This window comes from Telopea speciosissima, chromosome 1 (genome assembly GCF_018873765.1).
Source record: "Telopea speciosissima isolate NSW1024214 ecotype Mountain lineage chromosome 1, Tspe_v1, whole genome shotgun sequence".
In the NCBI taxonomy this organism is placed as follows: Eukaryota; Viridiplantae; Streptophyta; class Magnoliopsida; order Proteales; family Proteaceae; genus Telopea; species Telopea speciosissima.
In genome coordinates this window covers 5,602,659-5,627,363 of record NC_057916.1, presented here as the reverse complement: position 1 = coordinate 5,627,363, position 24,705 = coordinate 5,602,659, and the positions used below count along the sequence as shown (strand labels likewise).

At 38.9% G+C, this 24,705-nt stretch overlaps 2 protein-coding genes across 4 annotated transcripts; one reads left to right on the top strand and one right to left on the bottom strand.

The window, feature by feature from the left end:
- The first annotated feature begins 10,261 nt into the window (after nt 1–10,261).
- On the top strand, nt 10,262–17,017 carry LOC122660691 (cryptochrome-1-like). Of its 3 annotated transcripts, none has more exons than XM_043855990.1 (5): nt 10,262–10,790; nt 11,353–11,571; nt 13,484–14,190; nt 15,621–16,420; nt 16,699–17,017. In XM_043855990.1, exons 1-4 carry the CDS (start codon nt 10,466–10,468, stop codon nt 16,404–16,406), a joined length of 2,037 nt encoding a protein of 678 aa, XP_043711925.1. In that variant the 5' UTR covers nt 10,262–10,465; the 3' UTR covers nt 16,407–16,420; nt 16,699–17,017. The 3 variants fall into 3 exon arrangements, with proteins under 3 accessions (XP_043711925.1, XP_043711926.1, XP_043711924.1); XM_043855991.1 differs by having other exon boundaries at nt 16,694–17,017; XM_043855989.1 differs by having other exon boundaries at nt 16,669–17,017.
- Nucleotides 17,018–23,583: 6,566 nt separating this feature from the next.
- On the bottom strand, nt 23,584–24,680 carry LOC122647995 (F-box protein At3g56470-like). Its single transcript, XM_043841278.1, has 2 exons — nt 23,823–24,680; nt 23,584–23,649 (listed from the first exon to the last, which is right to left on the bottom strand). The coding sequence occupies exons 1-2, from the start codon at nt 24,678–24,680 to the stop codon at nt 23,584–23,586; spliced, it is 924 nt and encodes a 307-aa protein (XP_043697213.1).
- Between the last annotated feature and the right edge of the window lie 25 nt (nt 24,681–24,705).

Genomic DNA, 24,705 nt, shown 5'->3' with positions numbered 1-24,705 from the left:
CAAAATATCTTTTAGAGCCGACACTCAGATATTATATCTCAATGATTCAACAGTCCTGGTCCATGAATCGCTCATATCGTCAAGAATTGAGATTATTGATCGTGGATTCCGATCCGAATTGGGTGATTCATTATTTTGATTTTTTATTCTTAAAACCTTGATCTGTCCAAGCCATGGTTTAGAATATCAGTATCGGTACTAGTATTGGTCTCAGCCGATATTGATACAATATCTATAAAGTTTGATCTGAATAGACCGGAATTAGACGGTTTTATATTCACTTTTGGTAAAATAAATTGACAGATTTACCCTTCAATCAGATCTTTACATTGATACGGAATCATGCATGTACGGCTGATACCGAATCTTAAAAATGGTCCAAGCTGTTCATCCGAAGAAAGAATCTAACCGCTATTTTCCTACCTCGAAGGAAGGTAGATTCTAGACTTCCAGCGGAAGAAGCTCTGTTTGGATCGTGATCCTCTACTGCCGCTGCCCGTGCAGCCTCACACCGCCTGCACGGGCAGCGGCGGCAGAGGATCCAAATTGCGTTTACATCCTCTTTTTGCCGTAAATAATAGCCAAATGGTTAAAGCTGCGAAGGAAGAAAAGTTATGGTGGGGGCAAGGGCAAAAACATAAGTACAAATGGTGGAGGTCCGTTTAAGCCCCCAAAAAAAATTTTTGGTAGAGGTCCCGAGGTTATTTATTTATACTATAGGGCCAAGGTGTTGGGCATAGCCGGATGTTTTAAATTTTGGGTGTAGGTCTCTTGTAATTCTCTATTCGCTTTTAATAAAATTTCATTGCTTGAAAAATAGTCTTTTTAAATTATGGGTTAGGGTGCTCGAGAAGTGGGTGGAGTGGTCATTTCTCTCTTGCTTGTGTGAGGTCGCACTATAGACGTTTGACTGCCCATAGAGGATCACGATCCCGCTCTATCTCACTTTTCTCATTCAACTCATCACAAGTTCACAACCCGTGAACGACCCACATGAGTTTTTAAAATTTTTTTTTATTTTTTATCTTGCTCCCTCACAGCCCGATACCATAACCAATATCGATCAGTATTGGCCAATTGAAGAAAAAAAAATCGGTATCAGGTTGTTATCATCCCTAGTCGAATCGCCATATTGTCATGATGGTATAGCGTTAAATCGTTATATTGTCAAATCGTCATATCGTCGAATCTCCACCATGGCATCATATTGCTGAAGCACCATCATGACGCCATATTGTCGAATCACTGCCATGGCATTATGACAATCACCATATCGCTATGGTGTCGTAATGATATTGGTATCATGTCAATGTCTCGTATTGGATTGGTATTGGTATTGGTATCAGTATCATGTTGATGTTTTATATTAGACTGGTATTGATATCGATGTTGACCGAGAGTGATACCGTATCCCTATTGCATCGGTATCGACCAAGAGAGAGTGTTTGGATTGGTATTGGTATTGGTATCAGTATCATGTTGATGTTCTATATTAGACTAGTATTGATATCGATGTTGGCCGAGAGTGATACCGTATCCCTATCGCATCGGTATCGACCAAGAGAGAGTGTTGAATAAAAAAAATCCGAGAAGTAGAAGGGAAGAATAAAAAATAAGAGGGAGGGAGTGAGAGAAAAAAAAAAAAAGAGGGATATGAACGAGGAAGCGGTTACAGATCATTGGGTTTCCACGCGTCGAATTCAAAGCGTGAAAGGAGTGAGATTTCACACGTAGTCGGATTCTTTTTCCGACATCTGGACCAATTATAATGGAGGAAGGGAAAATAAAATTTTCCATCACCACTCCATCAATGGTCGAACATACCACTTATGTAGCCATCTTCTAACCATGAACACCAATCAAAAGCCTCGGTCAATAGATGCCCATTGACCGTGCGTGGCTGAAGGAAAACTTTCAAAAGGATTCTGTCCAGTACCTTGCTCGGGTTGCATGTGCAGTGTCAGACATAAGGACATGCGAAAAGATCGCTTCACCCCTACTCAGGCAAGGCGCTCAGACAGGGATGAGGCGATCTTTTCACACCTCACTATGTCCAGCGTTGCACATGCAGCCCGGGCAGGCTGGTGGACAGAAGCCGAGTCTAGAAAACTTGGCCCTTCCCATGTATATGCTACAAAATCTGCATAACTTCCCTTCAATTTGCGAAATGAGAGCACAACAGCTTAATAATCCTTGCTAGGTTGACAAAGATGTTTAGGTATATTTCTAAGATTCCTATCGTTGTTGATTTTATGTGATGAAACTTAAGATGTACACCTAAACAATCAAAGGACATTCAATGGCACCAGAAATGGTATGAAAGAATGTTTGCGGGCCATCCCAACGCCCAAACTGAGGCACAATGATACTCTACTCAGCCCCGAACCCAAGCCCAAACTGAAGCCTCTATGTTGCTCTACTAAGCCCAGAACCCAAGGCCTAGAGCCCAAAAACACTAGCAAACTGGGGTAGGGCCTACCTCTTTCTGGCCCATAGAATCAGGTATTGGATTAGATTGATCGGCCATATATGCTGAGTTGTATCAAAATCACCCAGTTCCAATTACAGCTGGCTCGGGTGATCCCACCCCAGGAATCAATTTTCAGTGTTGGATATGACCTAATTGTTCCAAGTTTGGGCCAATTCATTCCTGGAGTCCAAGCCCTAAATCCTTACATCCCAATCCAAGTAGCCAGGGTGAATTTCACTTCTTCCTAATTGAAAATGACTTCTACCAAAAAAAAAAATTTTAATTAAATTAAAAATTACTTGCATTCGACAGCGAGGGAGCATTTTACTAAAAGGACAAAATAGTATATAAAAATATAGGGAAAGGTTTTGTACACGGTCGTGTAAATCGTGTACGAAACTTCCCCCCCTCTTTCCTCTCCGTTTCCTTCTACCATTCTTCTCCGTCACCGGCTCCCATCCCTCTCCTCCTCCGGCTCCAGCTCCCTCTTCCCTTCCCTCCCTCTCTCTCTCTTCCACATACGGCTGCTACCCTCCCGCCCCCTCATCTTCCACACCCCTCCATGCCAGCTTCCCCCATCACCTCCTGCCCTCCTGCTCCCTCTTTTCCCCTGCAACTTGAGTTTTGAATTTTAACATAAGAATTACACAAAACACATAAATTCAATCATCCATACAGCAAACAGACCCAAAACCTCTTCAATTACAATACAGCAACTAAAAGAGATGATAAGAATAAAGATGAAAACTAAGAGATGGGAGAATGATAATTTAACTGACTAACCTACGTAGTCGCCCATGAAGAGGCAACGGGCCACTTCACTGGTTGTACGTTCCATTCCTCGACGAGAATCGCTCGAGCCTGCTCGCACAAATTTCACCTCTGCCTCAGGCAAAGGCTTACATTCCATCAAATGCTCGATCTGCCGGTCAAGATCCGAGTGCGACGGTATCCTTTCTTTCCCCTCACGATCTGCAACGTACATTGATCAGAAAAACCATGACACCCAAATCCAACCGGAAACGCGACCGTAGATCGAAATCTACCTATCGAGAGACTGCGGATCAATTCCATAGCATCGGCAACAGCGATCGGCGATAGATTGATGTTAGGGTTAGGGTTGGGGATTGAGAGAACGAAGGACGAGAAAACCAGAGAAGAGAAAATTTTGGCTTCGATCCTCCTTCGTTCATTCCTCGCAACCAAGCATGATCTTCGATTTTTGGTTTTTGAGGTTCGCCTTTCGTCTAAAGAGAAAAAGAAGACCCTCTCTCTCTCTCTCTCTCTCTCTCTCTCTCTCTCTCTCTCGAGTAATTTTGAGTTTTGACATTCGGGAGGGTAAGACGATTGACAAGGAGGAGGAGGAGAAGCTTTAAAATTTCAAAACTGTAAGTTGCAGGGGAAAAGAGGGAGCAGGAGGGCAGGAGGTGATGGGGAATGCTAGCATGGAGGGTTGTGGAAGATGAGGGGGCGGGAGGGTAGGAGCCATATGTGGAAGAGAGAGAGAGAGAGAGAGGGAGGGAAGGGAAGAGGGAGCTGGAACCGTAGGAGGAGGGTGATGGGGGCCGGTGACGGAGAAGAATGGTAGAAGGAAACGGAGAGGAAAAAGGAGGGGGGTTTTCATAAAAAAAAATAAAGGGGGGGAGTTTCGTACACGGTTTACACGATCGTGTACAAAACCTTCCCCCATAAATTATTTAACATCTTAAGGGTGTCATTGTGTCAATGAGAAAATTCTTTTAAATAAAAAGCATCAAATCAAATATTAAATTTATTTTAAATAACAAACAACAAATCAAATATTAAATATCCACATTCATTCTCTCTCTCTCTCTCTCTCTCTCTCTCTTAACATGGCCTCTTCATTCTCCTCTTTATTTCCTACATATTCTAGTTAATGCATCTATTTCCTCCAATTTTCTTTTTCTTGTTAATGGTTATTGTGTCGTGGCAAAATCTCGTATAGCTTATTGGGTTTCCTACTTTTGGTTTCGTGATTTGAAAAAAAATGATGATAAGTTGCATATGTCATGTAATTGAAATTAGTGTTTTATTATAATATCATAAAATATATGTAGTATGTATTACAATTTTTTCTTTTAATTTTGGACTGCAGAGGAATCAGGACCGATCCACCCATTAATTAATGGTCCTGAATCCTAAGTTTGGAATCGATTAACTTATTGGTCCGATTCTGATCCAGACTCCTTAGGGCCACAATCATTAAAGAACCGGATCAATAACCGAAAACCAGATCAATTGACAACCTTAGCCTGCACCACTGAATTAACTATCATCTCCTCCTCCGTCTTCAATCCTCATAAATTTTCTATTCCTACCTATGTTCCAGCTTTATGTGTTCGCTTTGGACCAGGATTCTCTAAAGTTTCGGTGGGACGACGGTGCACATCCGACGACACAGTAGAGGCCAGGTGGCACACATGACACACACAGCCTCAGCTATGCTGCCAGTTATGCACCGCCACCCCGTCGGTTCTACAGAGGATTTTAATACGTCCGCTTTCCGTGTTTGGATAGGATCTTTTTTTTTTCAGATAGGATTTGAGTTTTTTCAAAAACCAAGAGATGATCTGAGTTTCGTTTGAAAACCAGAAATTGACGTGTAATTTACCCAATAGCTTGTATTTATTTGATACCTTGAAATTCTCCATTGATTTTCCACTCAGATGGGGACAAAAAAAATCCCATCAAATTGTGTCATATACGAATTGATCTCTCTCCCCACATTGTGTTGGGGCACGGCAGACAAGCAGGTCGGACACCCCTTCAAGCAAGGAAAGGTCTCTCTCTCATGTTGTACTGCTGGGGCGCCGCGGCGGACAAACGGATCGATTACCCTTTCAAGCAAAGCGGGGGCCTCAATTAAGAGCGCCCTTCGGAGCGCTCTCCCTGTCGTCTATTAAGCAGTCCTCATATGTTGCCCGCTACCTTGGACATATGTGGCTGGAGAACACAAATCATACATGCAACCTACATTAAATTATTACTTGGTTATTCATGCCTGTTGCATGGATGTCGACATAATTGGTTCCGATGATACTTAATTTAGTAAATAATATATTTTTCATATCATAATCTAATCATGTATTAAAATTTACAATAACATGTTTTTTAAAATTTACTATAAAAAAATATTTTAAAAATCATTTAAAATAACAAATTGTTCAACGAATGAGGACCCGAAGAATAAAGCTCTACATACATGGACTTCTTTATGTGTCACAAGTGAGAATATTGGATTCTCAACTTATCCAACAATCCACTTTTTCTCATGAATTTTGAGAGGGATAGCGCACCCTAAGGTGAAAGAGCAGAGTACCTTAAGAACTCGGTGGTCCATCAAATCATCACCCAAGCATATGGGGGTGCAATTGAAATTTCATCCGATCAGGTCCAGGGTGTCAAGTATTAGTTTCGGATTGGCTGTTATCTATAAGCTAAAAAGATGATCGTTTTTGAATATTTGGTTGACTCTGGCCAATACATATCAGTATTGTATCAATATCGATCATGACTAATACTGGATCCAATACCATGAATTAAGACCCTGATCAGGCCGCGAGATGAACCACTCGAAACTTTATCATCAACTTCCCAAAACCTAGCCTCAAGTTGCACCACTAGCAGTCAGGTATGATACCGGCCCTTGCTGGTAGCTTTATGGACCCTTGACCTTCATTTGCAAGTATGGCATTTAGATCTTTTGATTACGTAGCTGCTGATGTTAACACTAAATTGTCCAAAATAACAAAAATAGTGAGTCTCATCGAACATTCATATCAAAATCCAATTTGTTAGTAATCTCAAATATGGATTGATTACTATCGTAAATGTCAACAAGAGAATCCATGGAAAGCCAAGGTCATTGCAAATCAATTGACTTGTGGCCCAAGAAAGTCTTGAGCAAAAAATCCCAATAAAATTGGTGATCCACAAACCTTAGCTCAAAATCATGAGGTTCTATGTGTTATTTAAGGAAAACGCACCTAAAAATACCTTTCGTGGCCACATATCTCTCCTTAATTAGGAAAATAATCCTCTTCAATTCCCTAAAAGTGTGCAGTGCGGCGGTGCTAGGTGGAGATGTTGACACCTGGCAGTTCGAACATCCAACGGTCCAACCTCATTGAATTCTGTTGAGCTCGGATCGTTGGATGTCCGAGCTGCCAGGTATCAAAATGTCCACCTAGCACTGCTGCACTGTACACTTCCCCCCCCCCCCCCCCACCCCACCCCACCCCACCCCACCCCACCCCAAATTAAGTATCAATTTGGCCCTACTATTTTTGCATACCACAACTTACTTTAATGCAAACCTTCACACATATGAGTAGGGCTAGATATGACTTACAAGTTTGTTAGTTTGCTTGGCTTCTTCAACTTCTAATGGGGTGGATTTTTCATTTATAAAATATTTTTCATAGGTTAAACAAACCATTGAGTGGCTTCTTGTGTAAATAAATGTAATCTAGATTTGAACTTGTTATTTAAATTCTAAATTGAGAGTTAATAAGAAATTAAGCATGCATGGTTGCTACCCATGTAGTTTTAGGTTACTTTACGATAGATACAAAACCATAAAAGTAAATTGTTACACTCTTGAGTCTCACATCGGTTGCCTTGGTGACTTGATGTGTGCTTATAAGACTTTGGGTTCTCCCTCCTCTCAAGCTATCTTTTGGGCCAGGCCCTCTTGAAGTCTGGTAATATTGGTGCTTTCATTGACCCCATCTTCTAAGGTTGACTACTCAGGAGGGCGACCTAGTGGGGAGTAAAAGGGCTACTTGACAAGAAAGTCAAAGTAGAGCCGCCTTTCTGCTTAGGTGGATTGACGAAGACATCGTCATCTAAGCGTGTGTACTTGTAAGACTTTGAGCTCTCCCTCCTCTCAAGCTAGCTTTTGGGTTGGGTTCTCCTAAAGTCTTGTAATATAAATCCCCCATGGAGAAGCAAGGGAAATGTATCCTTAAATTTCCATTGAAGATACATTTGTCACAGTGAAAAGTATAGCCTCAAAGTCAATCATTCACCATCTCATGTACATCAATGCATCTCTCGATCGTCCAAGTATTCGGGTACATCAAAAATATATATAATTTTTAGTTTGTGATGTAGTTAAACCATTTTATGCTGAAACTTGATATATGAGCAGAAGACTTGAAGTTCTATAAATATCCACAAATTTCAGTAACATCAATCCTACCACATCGTAGAAAATAAATACTCATCTGTAGGTACACATCAAGAGAAATTCAACTAATTTCCTCTTTACAATTACAATCAACAAATTAAAGTGCTATAACATGCACGTTCTATTGTCAAGATGCATGCCGTGTAGGGTACCCTATAGGCATGCAGGGTCCATCTTAAAGAGAAATCCAAACTATTTAGAGCCAAGACTGTAGATGGAGAGAGAGTGTGTGTGTGTGTATTGGGGTCACATGACAGAATAGGTATATCAACCACCATTTTGTTGGTGGGTTAGCCACCACAAAAACTCTTACCCAATAATGATTTTGTTTTGGTAAACTTAGGGGTGTAAATGAATAGTTGAAATTCGTTTCCGTATTCATGTTCGTATCCGTTTAGCACTATCTGTATCCGTTCGAAAGCTAAACGGATGCGAATACGAATAGATTATAGCTATCCGAAAAACTATATTTACATGTAAACGGATAAAATATCCAATCCGTATCCGTTTAGCATTATCCAAATCCGTCCGATACCTAATCGGATGCGGATGCGGATATAACACTATCCGAGTCTAATCCGATCCGTTTACAACCCTAGGTAAACTTACCCAATAATGATTGAGATTCAAAATATGAACTTTCACCAAAAGACTAAAAAAAGCTTTATTGAGTTAATTAGTTGTATCCAGTGGCTGTTTGCTGCATCTAGTACCGGAACTGTGGCAAGAGCATTCAATTATTTAGTTGTTTTCATTCAATCATCAATGGTAGTCTTGCAAAATTGCACGTGTACGTCATACCATATATCTTAGAGATGTCAACAAGACTGTCACTTGTACTGTCTTACTTGTACTGTATTTAAATTGTTTTTTAAGTGAAAATTAAAAAGATGGAAAGTGAATTTTTTTTCAAATTTTAAATAAATGAAATTTTTGTAATCATTATCAAACATGGTATAACTTCAAATCATGTTATATTTTGGCTCTTAAATACCATTTTACTTTGCATTCAAATTTCCGTGCATCTTTACCTTGGATTAGAAAAGTAAAATAAAGATGGATTACATAAATAAATAAATAAAAAATTTGAAGTAATTTATACAATCATATTTACTAAAGAATACAAAATTTTCATTTTTTTAGGTTAAATATTTTTCACGTACCTTCCCTTTAATTTCTCTTGCAACCAAACATAACCGAGAAGAAAACTTTGTTAATCATTATCCAGCATGACTTTATAAATTAATTAAAGTTATTATCATATTTAGTAATGTTGTTTTTTGAAATGTAATTTTTATTTTATAGATGGAAAGTAAAATTGAATTTTTATAACTAAATATAGAATGATTTAAAATTAATAATATAATTAATTAATCATGTGGGGTGATGATTACAACTGTTTCATTTTAGGTTTGAAAATTTCATTTTCCTTCACTTTAATTAGTAATATAAACGGGGATAGTCAAAAATCTAAGTTCGATATGCATTTGTTTAGAGGTATCCGTATCTAGTCAAAGGGTATCCACATCTGGAAAAAAAATCTATTCGATTCAAACAAATATCAAAAAATATTAAAAAAATTAATAACTAATGATTTTAAGGGTTCTGGAAGATTTGACAAGTTCTAGAGAACGTAGAAAACAGCTAAGACAAGTAGAAGACATGGATTAAGAACAAATCATATCCATGAGAGGGGAGAGGGGAGAGGGGAGAGAGAGAAGGTCTAGATTACACAAATTAGGGATGTATATGGATAGTCAAAAGTTTAAATTTGATTCACATCCGTTTGTAGATAATATCAGGTCAAAGAATATCTAGATCTGATCACATCCAATCTGTATTTGATCCAAGTACATCTTTACTTTAACTTCCCTTACAAACGCTGAACTGATGTGAACTTAATAACCCGTAATAAACACCTCTTCAACTTTTTCTAATAATATATAGGAAGATTTTTGAAGAGTTGTCAAGAGATTGTAGTACCAGGGAGAAAACAGTAGTTTTCAGAGAGAGTATAATTACCAATATACTCTTACATTTAAACAAGGATAAATGATATACAGTGGTGGAACTGCGTGTCACAACAAGTAGTGACACAAAGATAAACCTATTTTCAACCTCAATTCAAGTTGCCCAACAAGGGTGTCTTTTCTTGAACTTGGGAACCAGATTGGCATCACTTAAGACTCATACAACACCTAGAATTATCATTGATTGTCTTCTCTCTCTCTCTCTCTCTCCTTCCGTCTGACATGGAATTGGAGTAGTAGCTGTCCAGTAGGATAAGAAAAGAAAAACACCAAATGAAAGTTGTGGCTGCAAGTTGCCCAATAACTTTGTATGGCTCTCCTTCTTGCCCAATTGACCATTACATTTCATCTCTTTCAAGACAACGAGAAAGGGACTTTTCGCTTGCTTATACAGTTATACCCGCCTATTTTCATGAGAGTCGATGAGAATTTTAGAGAAAAATATTGAAAAATTAAAGGGTAAATGTAAGTTTTGGGTTAGAAAGGGAAAATTATCCTAATTGCCATGGACTCACTGGATAGTTGAAATGGGGAAGAGAACATGGAGAGAGAAGAATAAAAGTAGAGGATAAGGCCGTAAGAGAAATACCAATCTTCAAGGATACCCACTTAGCCTTTCTCTAAGTATATGATTTCAATGATGTGATGTAATTTGTCTTCATTTTTCATTAAAAATTTTTTTTTGGGGAGAGAGAATCTGTATTTCATATAGAGATAGTGTTGTGTTTAGGCTTGGGTTGGGTTGTTGGAGGGATGTCAGGAGGTGGAGGTGGTGGTGGTTGCAGCATAGTTTGGTTCAGGAGGGATCTAAGGATTGAAGACAACCCTGCACTTGCTGCTGGTGTGAGGGCAGGAGCTGTGATAGCAATCTTCATATGGGCACCGGAAGAAGAGGGGCCTTACTACCCTGGCCGGGTCTCAAGATGGTGGCTGAAGCAGAGCTTGGTTCACCTTGACGCCTCTCTGAGGAGTCTGGGTACTTCTCTCATCACCAAAAGGTCAAATGATAGTGTCTTATCTCTTGTCGAGGTTGTCAAATCTACCGGTGCCACTCATCTCTTCTTCAACCACTTGTATGGTCAGTTGCTTCCTTCTTTTCTGTTTATTTATCTTTGGGGTCTTTACATATTTCATTCCTTTTGGTTTATGGTTTATTTTCGATTTTCTGTTAAGATTTGATGCTGAGATTTGTGTTTCTTAGATGTTTGTAGATTTTCTTTTCCCCAATCCATGTGAACAGTAGTTAGAAAGTGTTATTTTGCTTACTAAAAATAGTTATCTGATGAGGTCCCATATTATTTTAAAGACTCTATAGAGAGTTCACTGACTGGTTTCCAAAAGTAAAGAAGTTCTCAACGACTGTTTCAAGTTATGAAATTGGATATCTGGAATTTGATCTTCTAAGTTTTCAATTTCAAGATTTCCTATTTCCTCTGTTCTTGTTTTGACTACAATTGCTTCCCCACCCCCCTGTCACTACATATTATGTAGATGCCTAAAGTCTCACTGCAAAGGTTGATGTTCAATCATGTAGTTCCCAAAAAAAATGAAGGAAAAAAAAACTGATACTTGAGGGAATGAGTGAATTAACTTAGCATATTATTTGTTTGGCTGTTCTGATTTCTGAATAACTTATGCAGATCCCATATCACTTGTGAGGGATCACAGGGCAAAGGAGCTTCTTACTGCTCAAGGCATAGTTGTGCATTCTTTTAATGCTGATTTGCTCTATGAACCATGGGAAATTAATGATGCACATGGTCGCCCCTTCACAACCTTCTCAGCCTTCTGGAACAGGTGCCTCAGCATGCCTTATGATCCAGCAGCTCCACTACTTCCACCAAAGAGGATAACCTCAGGTCTAACTTTTGCCAAGTCTTTCTTTCTTTGTATTCCTTTTGTTTTATATACTCTTTTTTTTTTTTTTTTGGTTGGGGGTGTGGGTTGGTGGGAAGATTTAGTTTTGTAGCTCCTTAAGAATTGCTCCATTGTGACCAAGTGGTCACGGGTTCGAGTCTGGAAACAGCCTCTCTGTGAAAGCAGGGGTAAGGCTGCGTACATATGACCCTCCCCAGACCCCGCAGTGGCGGGAGCCTCGTGCACTGGGTACGTCCTTTTTAGCTCCTTAAGAATCCCTAGGTTAGGTTTATGCAGTGGCAATATAATTAATTTTAGATATATACTACCTGTATTCTGGGAAGTGAAAATCATTAACCTGTGCCAAATAGTTTCATATATTAGGCAATGGGTGAGATGGATCAAATTCTAAAATGAACAATCAGCAGGAAATATCAAAGATTACTTATAATCATGGAGAACATAACAGTGTATTGTAATAATATGTATAAAACCTGCGCTGAGAGGATTCTTGGTTGTAAACTTTATCTCTGCTTTGATACCACCAATGCATAAAGTAATGAGCATAATGGCCTTATTGCTCTAATGGAGAGAACCTATGATTATCTTTTCGGGAAATTTTCAAGCAAACAATTTCAACCAAATCTTTCAGTTTCTTATTTTCTATGTTCAACTCTATGTATTCTTCTGTCCGTGGAGTGCACTGAATGTACAGAAATGGCTATAAAAGAATTTCTGTTATTTGTATCAATAGCTATCCTAGGAGGAATGTTTTTATGTGGTGCTAACAATTTAATAACTATGTTTATAGCTAGTGGTCAGGTGCCTCATGCACCGAGTACGCCCTTTTAATAATTTAATAACTGTTTTTATAGCTCTAGAATGTTTCAGTTTATGCTCCTACCTATCATCTAGATAAGGTCTAATGAGGCTAATCCATCATGCATTCTGTCATTTTCATCCATATTCTTGCATACAGTGATAATCGAATTAGATATGTTCTCTTTTGATGAGAATCTTCTGCTTCTTCTTGAAATTAATGTTTAGCTTACTCATTGTAAGAACTTTCAAACCAGCATTTATAGCTTTCGTGAACCTGTATTAACATTAGCTCTGAAGTAGGCAAAATACATTGCTTTTTGCTACCAACAAGAAAAAACAGAAATTTCAAGAGGAATTACATGGTGGTTACTCAATGGTTGTATGGTCTTCTTAGACCCACGGTAAAAAAAAAAAGAGCAAAGGGCAGGCAATATGGACTTCTGGTCCCAAAGAATGAAAGATCGTACAGATACAAGATTACTCTTCCAAAGACCCTTTGAGAATTGAGGTTCAAAATCCATGATCAGTCAGATTAATTAACAAGAAGCTCTCTCTGCAGAAGCCTTTACACTTCTCCAAAAAGTACCACCATGTTCTTTCTGACCCAAAAAAAAAATGAACTGGTGTTGCTACCTGTCTTGAAGTCAAATGTGCAGTAAATTATGTGCTAATTTGCATAGACCTTGTTGATGACACTTAATTCCTGCTTGCTTCCTCTTCCCATTTAGCAAGGGCTATGTCTGGTGTTTCCAATATCATAATTTGGTGTGTTTTTTTTCATTAAGATTTTTCTCTAACTAGAACTAACATCCACTTAATCTACCTTTTGGTCTTCTCAGTGGAATAAAAAGACCTTAAACTCCATGGATTATAAATGGTTTTTCCTATTAAGATTTATTTGGTACAGAATGGCTTTCACAATTAACAGTGTTTAATGTACTTCCTATGTTTTATCAAGTTGTACACAATCAAGGCCAAGATTACTGTTGCGATGTAATTTTTCTAAGTTATTTTATTTTTGCCACAATTTCTTCTAGCAACCACTGTTTTATGGATGCAGTTTACATTCAATAGTTGTTTCTGCTCTTTCAGGTGATGTATTAAGGTGTCCTTCTGATTCATTGATATTTGAAGATGAATCAGAGAAGGGAAGCAATGCACTTCTTGCACGTGCATGGTCACCAGGCTGGAGTAGTGCTGGTAAGGCTCTAACAGCCTTCATTAATGGACCTTTGATTGAGTACTCTGTGAACCGTAAAAAGGCCGATAGCGCTACAACCTCACTTCTGTCACCCCATTTGCATTTTGGGGAGGTAAGTGTGCGCAAAGTCTTCCATCTAGTCCGAATCAAGCAGGTTCTGTGGGCAAACGAGGGAAACACAGAAGGTGAAGAAAGTGTGAACTTGTTCCTCAAGTCCATTGGTCTTAGAGAGTATTCAAGATATATGAGCTTTAACCACCCTTACAGTCATGAAAGACCTCTCCTTGGGCACCTAAAGTTCTTTCCCTGGATTGTTAATGAGGGTTATTTCAAGGCATGGAGGCAAGGTCGAACTGGTTATCCTTTGGTTGATGCTGGGATGAGAGAGCTCTGGGCCACTGGTTGGCTACATGACCGGATACGAGTTGTGGTGTCCAGTTTCTTTGTGAAGGTTCTGCAGCTGCCATGGAGATGGGGAATGAAGTATTTCTGGGATACCCTATTGGATGCAGATTTGGAAAGTGATGCTCTGGGTTGGCAATATATATCTGGGACTCTCCCTGATGGTCGTGAACTTGACCGCATAGATAATCCACAGGTATCACTGATTCTCAAATATGGGTGCAAGAGCATACACACATATCTGTAACTTGTGAACTCCATAAAATGTATGTTTTCTGTTACTGTTGAGATGTTGGGAGTTATAGAGTACCACATCAGTTAACTGGGACCTTGGATGTGTCTTAATATACTCTTCGGCCATCTCCACTTAATACCTTAAGGTTTTAGGTTGGACCCCCAAGTGGTATTGCATGGGTTATCTTACTTTATTTAACATGGTATCAGAGCCAGGTCGGTTTGTTATCCTCCATAAAATCTATATCCACGTGTATGCCAAATTTACACTTGAGGGGACCTTGGATGCATCTTAGAATACCCTTGGACCATCTCTACCTAATGCCTTAAGGTTTTGGGACCCCCCTCCTCAGTGGTATTTAGTGGGCTACCCCAGTTTCTTTAACAGCTACTCATCTTTGTGACAAGTATATGTCACCTGAATAAAAGAAATAGAATGAGAAATGAATATCATAAACAAAATCCTCCCCCCCCCCCCAAAAGAAAGAAAGAGAGAGAGAACTGTAGCTAGATATGAGGCCTTGTTGGAGACTGACACCTGAATATCTTTTCTTTTTTCATGTAAAATGATTTTTATTGGTAAAATATGTGCTCGATCTGGGACTTAGGTGCCATTCTGCCCAGTGGATCTAACTTGTTTGCTGTAGACATGACTCACCTACTGATTGAACCCAACTCTTCAATTATCGGTCTCCCACGTGATTGGGTTACTGCTCAAACCGTCTGTGTTAAAGTTTCTCCTTTTATCTGTTCCCTATTGTAATTTTGCCTAGCTATCAGATTTTTAGTTCTCTGCATGTCCGTTATCCTTGATCCTGTATTTTTTTTTATTGGGCTCTGCTCCTTTCTATTGGTAGATTGTTGACTGAAACATTCATCATTGATGCTCCTGAACAGAATGTTGATGATAGCCATCTGTATATTTCCCTTCTGTGTGTAGTATCATTGGCATGCATGATGCATCCAGCTACATGCTTTTGCTATTATGTTGCTAGAGGAAAGTACCCTTACACGAAGAAAGGAAATTATCCTCAATAGCCACACTGTACACATGAATTAACTCACAATATGGTCGACTACAGAAAGCTTGGATGCTTATAAAACAATAAATTGAAAAACTCTTTTCTGGGCCATTACTTGTTATTCCTCACAATTCCCAAGGAATGCAATTTGATTGGTTTCTTCAAGTAGAATAAGATATTAACTCGTTGTTAGAATCATGAGCTCTTCATTCACCCAAAAAAAAAAAAAAACAATCATGAGCTCTTCCTCCAATGTGGCATTCTTAGCCTGTTTGTTTTTTGGAAGATATCCCATATTTAAGGTGTCCTAATTTTGCTAGTTTCTGAAATTATATTTCTTAATCTTTGTTTTAATTTTTGGTCATGACAGATTGAAGGTTACAAATTTGACCCAAATGGAGAATATGTACGGCGGTGGCTGCCCGAACTTGCTAGGCTACCTACTGAATGGATTCACCACCCATGGGATGCACCAGAGTCAGTGCTCCAAGCTGCTGGGGTTGAATTGGGATCAAACTATACTCTTCCCATCGTAGGAATTGATGCAGCAAAAGTCAGGTTGCAGGAAGCTCTTTCAGAGATGTGGCAGCAAGAAGCAGCTTCAAGAGCTGAATTTGAGAATGGAACAGAGGAAGGGCTTGGGGACTCCTCTGAATCAGCCCCATTTGCTTTCCCTGAAGACATACAAATGGAGGTAGAGCATGAACCAGTCAGGAACAACCCAGCTCCTGCAGTCCGGCCATATGAGGATCAGATGGTGCCTAGCATTACTTCTTCGCTGCAAAGGGTTGAAGAGGAAGAACCTTCTGTCGATCTCAGACGTTCAACTGATAATAACAGACCAGAAGTACCAACAAGCATAAATGTGAGTCCAGAACTTCAGAGAGAAGCACCAAACCAGGGAGGCTTGCAAACAATTAGAAACAATAATAATCTGCCACAGTTGAACATTTTACAGTTGCAAAATGCAGAAGAGTCTACAGCAGAATCTTCGAGTAGTGGTAGAAGAGAGAGAGATGGGGGTATTGTGCCAGTTTGGTCTCCCTCATCTTCTAGCTACTCAGACCAGTTTGTGGGTGAACAAAATGGTCTAGGAAGCAGTTCATCTTATTTGCAGAGACATCCCCAGTCTCACCAACTGATAAATTGGACGTAGCTTTCAAAAGCTGGGTAAGAAGACTAACTCTTAGACACACAGCAGGCGTAGATTTTAAATTATATTTCGTATCTCTCGAATTATTTGATTAATTATTCCAAAAATTCTTTTCAATTGGCATCTTGTCCATATCTGATATCTTCAGAGAAAAAGAATTTCTTACAGAATATTTTGCCAGTTTTATTAGAAAAAAATGGCATGTTATACCTATTTCCAGTTATTTATCAATTTATATTGTGAAATGAGTATTATCTTTTGCTAGGCTAAAGGATAAATGTTCTCTACATGACAGGACAAGAATCTGGGAAGTGGACAATTACAATGCCATGCCATTTAATGTGGCTGGCTAGTGTGATGATGGCGCAGCCCCTATTTATATTGTTCTCCATCCCTCTTTTCACCCTCTGGCCTGATTGGCAGCCTCGCTTCAAAGCTTCTGAAAGCAGAATTGGAGTAGGCAATCTTAAGTCATCTTCCACCCTTGTTCTTAATTTTCCTTTTGTACCATATGTAGCCTTGTTGTATAGTAGTTAATATCTTCATAAGGAGGGGAAGAGTGTTATGAAATAGATGTGTTCTATAATAAATGCAGGAAGTTGTTTTACTCCTTTTACTGAGAATGTATATATTCTATCCATCTGTCCATGCAAATGGGTTTCCTATTTGGATCGTTAATGGCCCTAGATACTCCCAAGACTCCAAACCAAAGCTCAAACTATTCTTGGGGCGTGTAATATCATTTATGCCCCCTAGTGGACGAAGTGCCGAAGCATCAAACATGAACATATACATGATCCTTGTGCGATAATTGTCTCCATAAGTTTATAAGAAATAAGTATAGATAATAGTAGGAGAATAATATAGACACATTAATCTTTGTACATGTTCTAAATTTGAAAGCAAAATAGAGTCCCACATAATTTTTTAGAAAAAAATGTCCTTAATGGGCACATCTAGTTTTTCCATATGTGGAGTGATGTGGCAAATCTGACCATTGGAATTCTAAGGAATTGTTTAAATAAGGCTACTGTTGGCATATTGTATTCTTTCATATGTTTTGGTGATTATCTAAACATGGTTGTAATGGTCTTTTTGGAAATAATTACTTTGTTTATTAAATGTGCTTTAAATGTTTACTATTCCCCCATACTCAAATTAGACTAGTTTGGATTCAAGCAATCATCTATCAAGAGTAGGATTGAACCCTTGATCTACTCTATGAAGCTTCACCAAATCATGAGCAAGTCAGAGTTGAAGATACAAGTCTTGAAAGAAGCATGAGGTTCATGAAGATCGAGACAAACTTAAAGCCATAGGAATTAGTTTCATTCTTATAAAATTATTTGAAAATCTTATTTAATGGTTCCAATAGCCGAGGAGCCCTTTAAAAATGTTAAATTAAGTCACCCAAACAGCTAAGGGAGTCGAACCAATCTCAATAGTGAGAACTCAAACTTGAGTTCAAAAGTAGATGATTTAAACTCTTATTTGGAAATGCTTAAAAAGGAAAACAAATACTTGACTTCCTAAGTAGATGACTTAAACCCTCCTCTTGAAAATTTTCCCTAGGAATCAAGAACCTGGATTTGTTAAATGGCCAAGGCAATGTCATGTCTATAAGAGTTGGAATTTGCCATATAGATAGACCAAACGTTTCCTTGATACATGAGGATAATAAGCATAAATCAATTTCACCCCCGCGTTGCATGGGCATGGCCCCTGCGTCGCACGCAGAGAACTTTTCTCCATACAATTATGATACCTAAATATACCGAAGGCCTAACAACATAAAGGTGTAGAAAAGATACAGTACCAAGTCAATGCTTCCAAGTTACAACCAACAAAATTTAGAACTGATGATGGAGTCATCTTTAAAAGCAGCGGTGTCAAGCAGACCATTTCAGTTGCGTCTGAGGCCCAAAGTCGACGTAGCCAAGACCGTTTAACAATCAATCAGACCATTATCGGTCTTTAATCTTCTTTGGCTAATCAATCCTTAATTTGTTGGTTAAACCCTTTTTTGAAAAAGGCATAATGATAGGTTAATCAATCCTTACTAGTGATTCTTAAAAAGCATTAAACGGTAAACTTTCAAGCAGATTTGAACACCCAGCCCTAAACAATCGGTCTATTGGGTTAATAGGGTTGGACCAGACCGACCCATTAATAAAAAAACTACATATCCTAAAAATTAAACCAGAAATTTTAATAAACAATCTATTCTGTTTCAGTTTTACTTTGGGCAGTCTGAGTCAGGTGCAGGCCTGAATATGACACCCTCATTTAAAAGTGGTGAGCCTTTTAAACCATCACCTGTTTTTATCGCCCAAGAATGCAAAATCCACTTGGAATGCATTCCAAGATGCATACCAAACACTGATTTAATCTTGTAACAAATGTAGAAGCAAAGAGTCTCAAGGTAATTAAAAACCACCATTGCTACTTACTTATATACACCAGGTGTCCGTACAGCCAGTGGTGGCATATCCAACCATTGAGTGATACATTGTAGATCATTAGAGAACTATTATATACATGTTTACCAAAAGGATGAAACATCAAAAGATTTCCTACATCAGAGTCTACAGTTCCCAAAACAAACCTCCTACGGCCATCTTAAGTGAGTAAAAACCTTCTCAAGGAACCACAGTGACTTTGTAAAAAAACTAGATGAAGGCCTTTGGCATTGCATTCCAGCTGCCTATGTATCATTTCTGCATTCCACCTTCACGACCTGTGATTATTGGAACAACATAGTAGCATTTGTAACAGTGGAAAAGGAGATGTTTTTTCCATTACTAAAAACATGAATAAATGATCATATAGTACATCAGCTAGAACATGAATCCAACTTTTCAACTCCCTCTCTGCAATTTGCTCAATCTGTACATTAAGTATGATTAAGAATGCCAGCATTGCACCCAATCTCTTCTCATTACTATGGATAAGTTAAACAAGATCACTTGTGCATACTCAAAGTATTTAAGCTGTTATTCGATGGAATCCACTTGTCAGTTTTTATTAAACCATAGATTCTCTCACTAAACTTCTCTAAAACAAGAATAGAAGAGTTGGTATCTGAATGATTCTATCAGATAAAAATGCACCCCGCAATGGGGGGAAATTTAATTTTCCCAAAAAGGGATTCAGTTCTACTAGAAAGTGCTGTAAAAAATATCTTACAAGGCATATTTGTATTCATTGAACAAAAATCAGAGGCAGATTTAATAGTTACAGATGTAGAATAAAATTGCATTCCTATTTAAGTGTTTCAATAGGTTCCCTAATATTTAATTGAAAAATTAAAAAAAACCAAACACCTGTTTCATCCCCTAGCATCGTTTTGTATTGTTTGCTAGGGTAGTAAACCATCAAAGCCTAGCCTCTTATGTGGGCAAATCTAGTAAAAGATTTGTTATACAATCTTTTGGTGGAATTCAAAGAAGGTGAGATTTATCCTCAGAAATTGATAGGATCTCTACCAGTTCAAAGCTTGAATTCAGCTCATGCTACTTGATAAGATCCTGCCATATTGATTTATTCCACAATTTCATCTCTTTCCCTTGACCATTCATTAACAACTATTTGTTAACCACTCAATAGTGTTTTTCTTTCTATAGTTCACACTGACTTGACGGAAAATTCGGAACTTTTCACCTCCCTTCAACCATGTTTCCCTAGATTTCCCACACCATAATTCAAAATATTACCAACATAAAAAATTGAAAAGACTCCTTAGTAACTCGAAAACATCCAATGAAGCCACGCATAAATAGCTATCCAATCACCTTGTCCTAGAATGAGACAGCTAGTGAAAGGGTGGTTGCAAGTTGTAATAGTACTAGGTTTGGTTCTTATTCAAAAGTTTTACACTACTAATTATTAAAAAGAATTGACACAGAATATTACCGAAAGCTTATCATGAATTGAAAGTTTGAAAATAACTTTTTTAGATTCCATAATTGTAAATTCTTCAATGCCATGTCAGATTCTTACATGCATAAAGCATGAATTATTTTCTCATCAACAGATGAAGGGAGGGTGCCAATAAATCTCACCTTTATTGAATCCCTAAAATTCCTTGCTCAAACCAATTCCAGGAATCAAGTTCACATTATCAGCCAATTTGCATAAAAAATTGGTAGATTTATCAATTTCCAGATTCAAAAGCAACCCTGATTCCGTTGCCAACACATTGCCCTAATCCTCAGCCAAAGAAAATAATGGATAGTAAGACCACAAGGAACAGGCATATTGTTGTTTCATGGGGTTTAGATACCAATATTTTGAGAACCCGTTAGCTGGCTCTCTTCCCCCCCCCTCTCTCCCCTTTGTATATTCCCCCTCCCTCTTTCCTTTTCTTCTCGTTGGTAATATAATTTTTATTCACCCAAAAAAATAAAATAATGGATAGTAAGACCACAAATGAGCATAAAAACACATTAACTACATTAACAAAGTAATCTGGCACATGCAACACTAGTTAGAATCATGGTTCAAAATCTAGCGATATTTCGCCGAAATATCGCTTAATTTCGTATATCTCGAGCTTACCGAGATGCGAAATCAGGTCGAAATGAAAAAATACCATATTTCGTCGATATCGACGAAATATGGTATTTTGGCTTAAAGTGTCACGTGAAGGGGGGCTTTAATACAATATTTCGCAGATTTCGGTCCATATTTCGACCGAGAGCTGCATTTGCTAAGGAATTTCAGTCTTTTGCCTATTCTTCCACTCTTCCAAGCTCTCATCCAACACTCTAGCCATTGTTCAAGCACATTGTTGTCGGATTTTCGCCGGTAAACTCATCGGAGGGTCATCTAAGCTCATCATCCAAGCATTTTTCCACTATTTAAGGTAAATTCTATTCCTCTAAAACTATTTTTTTGAAAAGACTATGTACAAATTTTGTTGGATGGTTATGATATTAATATATGTTAGACACCGGAGGCCGATCTATAGCCTCACGGTGTCGAAATTTTTTTTCCATATGTATTTTTTTTTTTTTTTTTCTGGTTTTTTTCCATATGTATTTCTGAAACTGCAACACATATGCATGAGACATGAGGGACAGAGGGGCACCATTGATCTAGCTGACATCTTTCAAGTTGACTCAGACGATGAGGACCCTATTGTGGATTGGGTGAGGGATAGAGGTGAGCCAGTGTTGGATGAGGAGGGAAGTAGGCCCGACCCCATGATAGCTTCTGAGATTGGTGCTGATGTGGACGAGTATATGGCTGACGAGGGTCAGATACATGCAAGGGAAGCCTCACCCATACCATTCCAGCCCACTGGTGGCAATGTTGCTGATGATGAAGACTGGTCTAAGTCCTCAAATGATGATGATGATGATGGTGATGATGATGGTGATGATGGTGATGATGGTGGTGGTGATGGTGATGCTGGTGGTGGTAATGCTAGTGGTGGTGATGTTGGTGGTGGTGATGCTGGTGAAGAATTTGACGGCATGCGAGAGCGTTATGTGGTAGGCCAGGAGGCCCAGGATACGGCACCTGTAGAACCACTCCGATTCACTGGAGAGACACAGTTTGATCATGTCACACAAGATACGGACCACGGAGCACGTGCCCCCGCACCCCCACCCTCGAGAGGCCCCCTACATACATACAACAGGAATCGTAGGGGTCGACAAACACAGTTGCAACCTGATCACATGGACATTGATAACCTATCTAGCTCTGTTGGTGGTTTGAGTATGGGTGATAGGGAGGGAGGACCGACTGGACATTGGCGTGCCCCATCTTTTGACGCACATACCACTCCATGGGCATCGGATTATGGTGCATTACAACCTTACGGTGGATATGGATATGGATCATCATCATATGGGCAGTTTAGTGGGGTAGGGAACTATGACTACCAGTCCCAATCCCAAGGACATACTGGATCATCTTTTGTAGATAACATCTTTGCATACCCTAGCGGACCTAGCTACCAACCTCACCACCATACATGCGGCCAATGCCATCGCCTCTTGCGCGGCGCCAACATCATATCACAATGGATCATCTTCTTCACGGATGGATCGATTGGTAACCCTAGTTTATATCCTAGGATAGGTTACCTACAATATGTTGATGATTCCATTTACGTGACACTTGTGGATGACTACACTCGTTTCTTCTCCGATTCTATACCGTGGTCCACATATGTCCTTCAAACAGAGAAGCAATGGACGTCGACTCCGCGAGGCATGAGTGGGATTGATCCAGGGAGGCACAGCAACTACTATTAGCAGTTTAGCACTTGTAATTTGTAACTTAAGTTGTGATTTCATTGATCTATGAACTTGTGAGTTGTGACTTGCGAGTTGCGAGTCTTGTGACTTACTAACTTTGACACTTAGTGTATTGCCTTTAAGGCTTTAAGCGAGTTATTGAATATTATGGAGTTTATGAGAATTATGGTACTCATCAATGTGTATTGGCTTTAACTTGATATGTGATGAAGTTAAATACTATTATTAAATATTAACTGCCTAATCTATGTGTATTTAACTATTTATACATTAGGGTCGGCGACCGTATGTCAATCAAGGGTGCAAGCCCAAAACACCAATTTGAATTCACATTTTTACAATTTTATGGTTTAAATGTGTTTATTAAGCTTAAATAAGGCTGTCCATGAAGTTTCAGGCCTAGATATGGCCAAATACCCCCCAAGATGGACCCCCGAAATATTGCAGAAAAAATGCAATATTTCGGTCATATTTCGCGATATTTCGGGTATCTCGGATATCTCGGTAGGCCCGAGATACCGAGATATCGCGAAATATTAAACCTTGGTTAGAATAAAGTGGAAGAGGAAAAGTAAAAAGCATAAATATTAAAGAAGGAATAGAAAATTACCTTTCATATCGAGGGTATGATCCAGAAAGGCAAAACATTGAACTGAGAGGAATCAAATGGAAGTAAGGGCTCAATTTGTCCATCATCAAGATGGTAGATTCCCATGTCCCTTTGCTGAGGTGGATTGAGCACTAGCTTACCATCATCTGTGAAATAAATGGTGTTTCCTTTCAAACCCGAGCAATCAACAGTGGAGAGAGATTGGCAGAAACTTCTCCCCAAGAACAGAACTTGATCATCACCCAATCTTGTTTGTTTGACCCAATTGTATCTATAATTAGAATCACCACTCGATTCTGGATTATACTCCACCAGCTTGTATACAAGAAATCTGATAGTTTGAAGACGTCTTCCAGGAAATACCTTTCTACCACATCCACAGCGTGTAAAAAAGTAAGAATCACCAAGTCTCCCTGTGGCATGGCTATAGATCCTAGAAACCAGCAATAAATTCCCTTGGGATTGCACAAGGTAATTGTGATAAAAAGAGGCATCCTCAAAAAGAGGTTCCTGATCAACTATTTCCATAAATGGACATACATTGATGACTTCTTTTCTTGGATATAGAGCAGAAACTTCATCTTGACTTCCATATAAATCAAAATCTCCATCGCCTGAAAGAACTGGATCTTCCATTTCCAATATCATAAGCTGATGACCAGTCTCTGAAAGCGCATAAACTTGCCCATTGTAAAACACAACATCCTCTCCAAAGTCCTCCTCTTCAATATCCTTCAATAACACCCATTTGTTATCTCCAAGTTTACAGTATGCTAACCCACATGAATCCATAATGGCTAAAACAAGGCAGCCAGGATCAGTAGGACAGGAAGACAAAATCACCTTGCGAAAGAAATTCTGACTGTGCCAACAATAAATAGGTTTTCCAGTCCAAATCTTCAAATAAGGAAGCTCAACGATTGGGGCTTCTCTTGAGAACGGATTGAAGAGAAAACAATGCTTCGGATTGGGGTTAGAAGCCAAAACCCAACGCTGGCAAGAACCAAGACATTGTCTCGCTTCGATCCAAGGTATGTTGACATGATAAACCCTACTCTCTGAGAAACTGAAAAAACTAAGAATTTTAGTTTGGCGAGTGTAGGAGAACATCACCCAGGGATATTTGCGCATTTGGTTTCTTTCCATAGTAACCCTTTTCCATGGCACACAAACTGCTGCGAATCGCATATTAACAGCAAACGCTAGTCGTTCCAAAATCATCCCTATCATCTCTTTTGGAAGTTCCCAAGACCACTTATCAGTTTCCTTCCTTTCAAACTCTGTTTTATTCTCCTCCCTTTCTTTCTTTAATTCAAGGTCAGACAAATCAAGAACTATAGCTGCTGATGCCGATGAACCACTACTGCATTCCTCAGAGAGTCTTCTTCCTTTCTCCATTTCGTTATTGATCATATATTCTATA